Source organism: Corvus kubaryi, unplaced genomic scaffold (genome assembly GCF_017639235.1).
Source record: "Corvus kubaryi isolate FWS band 111438036 unplaced genomic scaffold, C.kubaryi_AGA036_p1.0 134, whole genome shotgun sequence".
NCBI lineage: Eukaryota > Metazoa > Chordata > Aves > Passeriformes > Corvidae > Corvus > Corvus kubaryi.
The window spans coordinates 3,140,113-3,145,960 of NW_024580668.1; the positions used below are offsets into that span (position 1 = coordinate 3,140,113).

Sequence of the window (5,848 nt, forward strand, 5' to 3'; positions counted from 1 at the left end):
AGGCAGGACCGCTGAAAGGTTGGACACACATGTGCAAACCAGGAATGCTTCTTCTGGGATTAGAGCTGTGCCACCTGATCTACTCGAAAGGAAACAGCTGTACACGCACACACACACACACACAGAGCATGCAAATACACCAGGAACCAGCTACAGCTCCACGGGGAGCACACGGGGGGCAATACAGAGGTGGGGCCATGGTTCAGAACAAGGAAGGGGGAAACCCACACAAATATCCAAAACTGAGCAGATTCATTTTCCAACATTCAAGAAGAAATTAGGAAAATTGAAATTACATTGTGTTGACAAACCCTGATTTTTTTTTTTTTTTTTGGTTGATTTTTTTTTTTTTGGGTAACAAAGCAAAAGGTGAAGGCAAATTTTCCAAAGTATTGTAAAATTTATTTGTATAAGTATTGCAGCTTTTAGAATGACATATAATTGCCACTATCGGTTACTGGTACACAAGAAGCGTTTACAACAGATTTTTGTAAATTGGCATCAGAGTACATATTCATACTAAAACAGCAAAATATAGATAAGTACTGCATTGCATGTGCTGTCAATAGTTTACATAAGTTTAAACTGAACAGAACTCAGGATACAGGACTGCCTATAACAAACTCCAAAGCCAACACAATGCAACTGGAAGTTTAAGAAAATATTAATACAATGAAATGTGTCTATAAGGCAGGCAAATTAGGACTTTAATGTTGTCCTTCATGAGCTTCTATAGTACAGCAAAAATTTGAAGCGCAGTTTCTGGAAAACTTCTTTTTGTTTTTTTTTTTTTTGTAGCTTTGTGTTGTACACAGAAAATCTCTGAGCGGTACAGAGACAGAAGAGATTAAAATTCATTCTTTTCTGGCCTAGCACTGTTAATGCTACACCTCTGATTCAGTCTTTTCCCAATCCTTAGGAAAAACATTGGGCTTTTATTTCTTTATTCTTTAATATAGCAGTTAGTGCAATTTTATAATTCAATACACATACAAAAGGGTGATTCTCCAGAAAGCAATTGGATTTCCTTAGACCCCCACTTAAGACAGAATGAATTTTGTAACACTTATGGAAACAACACACTGGATTAGTAAAGCTGAATCCTCAAACTGGTGGAACCAAGGGTTGTGAAGGGAACATGTGTTTTACCAGTGTCAGCCCCAAATGAAACCCATCCTTCCTCCCCACCAGGATCGACAAAGCCACGTTCCCATTCCAGGCCAGGAAGGTTTGGGGGCACTTTAGGGATGCTGTTTGCCGTACTGTAAGCTAAGAAACTCTGTAAGATGAACAACCCCTTTTAAAGCTAACGCGACTTAAAACTCCGAGCAAAAAGGCAGGCTAGGACATGAGGTTGCTAAGCATTAGCAATGCCTTGATTCTTCTGTACTTCTTTAAAAATAAATCACTTTTAAGGGGCCTGAATCTCTCTGCTGGCAGCTGCGGGACACTCTAGCACCGCTCTCCGCTGAGCTGCACCAAGGCCAGAGGGAACGGGGCATCAGCAAAGGTGTGCAAAGCAAATTCCCTGCCTTGGTGGCAATTTGGGATGTGGGAATTGGGAAGAAATGGACCCCGAGGCGAAAAGTAACATTAAATAGTAGTAATAATAATAATAACAATAACAACAATAATAATAATAGTAATAAAAAAAAAGAACAGACCATTATCTCTAAACACCCATTCAGAACTTGGAGTTGATCTGGTATCTGCACTTGAAATACACAGTTCTCAGGACTGCAAAGAGAGGGATGGACAGAAGAAAGACAAAAGATAATGACTGAGCTCTGCTGAGGAGCTGCACCCACTGCCTGGGACCTGGGGCTCTCCCCACTGGGGCTGCAGCAGCCCAGGGAAAGGTGGCAGTTTGGGGTTTGTGCATGGATGGGCTGAAAGGCATCATTTGCAACAGAAATTTGGTGTTGATGAGCCACCCCGTTTCACACTCATCGAGTTCCTCAAACTAGAGAAAGAGGTAAATGAAACTGGACCCAGGAACTCAACAAACTGATCACTCAACTGCAGAGCTTGGGGTGACACTAGACAAATACAAGCTCACACTGGGAGAGGATTGGGGAGGGAGGGAAAAAAAATAGGGGGAAAAGAAAGAGAATTGGTTGAAATTTCGAGGACTTTCAAGCATGAGAGCTGGGTTCAATTGCACTGCATCTTCAGACCCTCTCCCACTACCCCTCTGTGCCTATCCAGCCCCTGCCCACTTCCCTGACTTTTCCACGGGGGTTGGTGGCCAGGTAACACCCTGTGACAAGACAATCTCATTCCTTAACAACCTCTGGTCCCCACACCACCTCTTTACTCACTGCTCAGTTTTAAACATGTGATGCATATTCCACCCAAAATCTGCTGAGGTAACCGTATTTTTTTTACAGCAAACAAAACTAGTTCAGATCACTGAACAACCCCCCCTCCCTCCCCAAAAAACAAAACAAAAAAACACCCAACCCCAACAACACTATTCACGCATTTTGGCTCAAGAGGGCAGTAGATATTATATTTCGCTTTCTCTTTTGGTTGGTATCTCATTTACAATATCCACCACAAATTCCTACCTCCCCGGGTAGGATAATGTGCATAAAACATGTTCAAGTTCCCTAAGAACAGTCGGAGCAGAGCAGCGGCCAAGGGAGCAGCCGGCGTGGCCAGGCACAGGGAGCTGCTCCGGGAAAAAGGGACTGGAAAAGTGAATGCAAGGTCCAAAGGAGCAAGAGACCAGACGCTGGTTACTTGTAATGCTAATGATGATTTTGTGTCCCTCTCTCTAATAAGGGAGGGTTACTGTTTCTTTAATAAGGCACTAAATAGACATGTTACATAAAGGAAAGATACATTTTAAAAACCTCGTACAAATTCGTCAGTTTTGTACCTTTCATGACAAACTAGATTTATTCCTTTGCATTACTTTTTTTTTGTGGCTTTTTTTTTTCTTTTTTTTTTTTCTTTTTTTTTTAGGTCATCAAAATTTAGGTTACATGACTGCAAAACTATGAAGATTTCAAGAGCTGTGGAAAAGCAGATTGAAGTACTGAGAAGGTACAGGACTATTTCTAGGCAGAAATAACAAAAAAAGCAAAAAAATAATGATCAAACTTCAAGTTCAGCTATTCATCATCTTCTTTAAAATATATATAAATATTGTTCAAATGGTCAGAACTTCAAAACCGTTCTCATGGTTAGGTTTGTTTTCTTTTTCAAGTAATAAAAAAGTTGCTTAAAAACAATAGTTATTGCCTTTATATCTTTCATTTATGTCACTCTACTAGATAGCATCCTGCAGGAAATCAAATCACACCCCCTTGTAAAATCCTCGCTCTCTGTGGTTCCCTACCGACCCTTCCTCGCGCTCGGAGAGACGGGACCCACGACGGGATTTTTCCCTTTTGCCTTCTCCCCCTCACTCTCTCAGGTTTCCCACTCACTCGCTCACGTACGAATTCACCACGAGGGTGAGGCCCCTACCAGACACCGAGGTGACAGAAAATGTAAACAAGAGCAGAGCAAGACAAAACGCTTCCGAAACCAAGATAAATGAACCACGCACAACGCCCCGTGGCGGGAGGGCAGCGGGACCTGGGGGGGGAGAGGATGTTCCAGAAGAGGTAAGGGGGGGTTGCATCTAAAGCCTTAAGCATTATTTTTGTAGCCTTTAGTTAATACAACACAGGAGCAGATTCATTTCCACCTACTGTACCTGCTGCCTCTTTAGCTGGATAACAAACGCAAAAAATAGCGACAACCAGGGACGGCGGAGCTGCGGGACACGGCTGCGCCCGTTTATCCCAAATTGAGGTTTGGGAGGTTGAAACAAAATGAAAATGATGTTCACCACCACCACACTTTCCACCTCATCCTTTCAATGAGACATTTAAACCCAGCTGAAGGGCAGCCAGTGGGTGCGTTACCAGTTCCTCACATCGACCTCCACAACCACCGCTTTGGCTCCAACAGGGCCCTTCAGTTGAACATGGAAAGAAATAAACCAAAAAACACTTTTGTTCCTTCAGACACAGAAGTTTATTCTCAACCCCCACCACCCTCCCCTCCAAAAAGTTAGAGGTTGTCCAAAAAAAGAAAAAAAAAAAAAAAAAAAAAAAAGAAAAAGAAAAAGAAAAAGAAAAAAAAAATCAAGTAATTTTTGCCTGCTTCATTCATTCCTGACTGTGGGAAGCAGGGAGTTTTCATTTTACCTTGTTACTCCAAAAATCCTACCGGATGACAAACAAGACACACACCAACTCCTCTTGCTTTGTAGGGAATGTATAAAGCCGTGGCTGTCGGCGGCCACGCACAGGGACTCTGGAAATTAAGGATTTGCATAAGCTGCAGTCTCGCTCACCGCTCCTCCCAGGGCTGGCATCTCCACTTCAGGGATCCTCCTCCCCTTCCAGCTACTTTGTTCTTCACTTCCACATAGATCCCTTAACAGGTTCATGGTAGACATGATAGAGGCTTTGACCAACACAAGCACTGACATATTTATATTAAAAAATAGTGCAAAATTTCAACATTTATATAAATAACTCTAAACCCCTGCTTTTGATTTTTTTTTGTTTTTTGTTTTTTTACAATGTAATACACGCTTTTTGAGTTGGCACTCAAAAAATTGCCATTTTTCTTCTAGTTCAGAAAACAACTTTTTTTTTTTTTTGAATAGGCCTCTTCTAATACAAAAATACTCCTGCTCCTTACACATACACTTTCTCTTATTTTTAATATATATTTATATATTTATATTGCAGATCTTTAAACAAAATGGTTTTTGTGCAAATATTTTGTTTTTAAAGATAAGTGAAATAATCAAACAAAAAAAAAAAGCATTCACACACAGCCCAACTAGAAACAAACAAAAAAAAAGACTACAGTTGATTTTTTTTTTTTTCCTTTTTAAATGTCTAGACACAGCTCAATAAAGAAATGTTTTTGCAAGCTTGGTAGGCTTGTGCATTCAGACCAGACATAACAAGTAAATATTTATACACTGAGAGATGGGGAAGGGCTTTTTTTTTCTCTTTGCTCATCTTCCTCAACTCTCTCTCTCTCCTTTTTCTTTTAATGAGAAGTGCAGAGTGTTTCATTTACTTTCTTGCTATTTTTTTTCTTTTTTCTTTTTTTTTTTTTTTTTTAAAAGGGGTGCCCTTTTTGTTTCTCTTTCTCTTTGTTCCACGCCGTCGTTGTTGTGCTCTCAAGGCCATTGATCTGTGAGGGATGGAGTCTGCTGCCCTCCAAGATGGGGGGCATCCCGTTGTTGTTCTGCTGGTGCTGGTAAAAGGTGGAGCCGGGGTAGTGGCCGATCACCTCGCTGTAGGTCGGTGGCGGCCCCTCCATCCTGCCACTGCTGCCGTAGCAGGTGGCACTGATGCCAGAGTTACTGCTGGGGGGGCACGGCCCCCCGAACACGGAGTTATCTATCAAGTCACTGTCGAAGATGGTTCTGTTTGGGGGGGCCCGCACGGACTCCCTGTTGAGCTCCATCTGCTGCTCGGGGTCGCGCAGCTGCAGCGTGCAGGGTCCCTGGTAGGGCGGGGGTTCCTCGCCGTCCGACAGCGAGATGGTGGGCGGCAGGTCGATCTCGTGCTGCAGGTACGGGTACGTGGGCTGGAACCGGTTGAAGCGGTCCCTCTGCAGGAAGGAGGGCACTGCCAGGCGCTCGCTGGGCCGCGGGGTGTAGATCTGCTGCTGGAGGGAGAGAGCGAAGAGGCTGAGAGGCATGAGGTGCTGTGGGGTGGGGGACAGCGGGATGGGGGGACAGCGGGGCGGGGGGGGCACGGGGGAAGGGGAGGGGGGGGGGGGGAGGGGGGGGATGGCGGGAGAGGGGGTAAGAGTGGAAAGG

The 5,848-nt window shown here is 43.6% G+C and overlaps 1 protein-coding gene across 5 annotated transcripts in view; it reads right to left on the bottom strand.

Moving 5' to 3' along the window:
• Positions 1-380: 380 nt before the first annotated feature.
• The window catches only part of PMEPA1 (prostate transmembrane protein, androgen induced 1), a 44,215-nt gene continuing 38,747 nt past the window's right edge, over positions 381-5,848 (bottom strand). For 3 of the 5 annotated variants that reach the window (XM_042045563.1, XM_042045555.1, XM_042045586.1), the window contains one exon: positions 381-5,694. In XM_042045563.1, the coding sequence (XP_041901497.1) occupies positions 5,140-5,694 (555 nt within the window). In that variant the 3' untranslated portion in view covers positions 381-5,139. The remainder of the gene's footprint in view (positions 5,695-5,848) is intronic. The other 2 variants (XM_042045578.1, XM_042045571.1) reach the window with 1 other exon arrangement.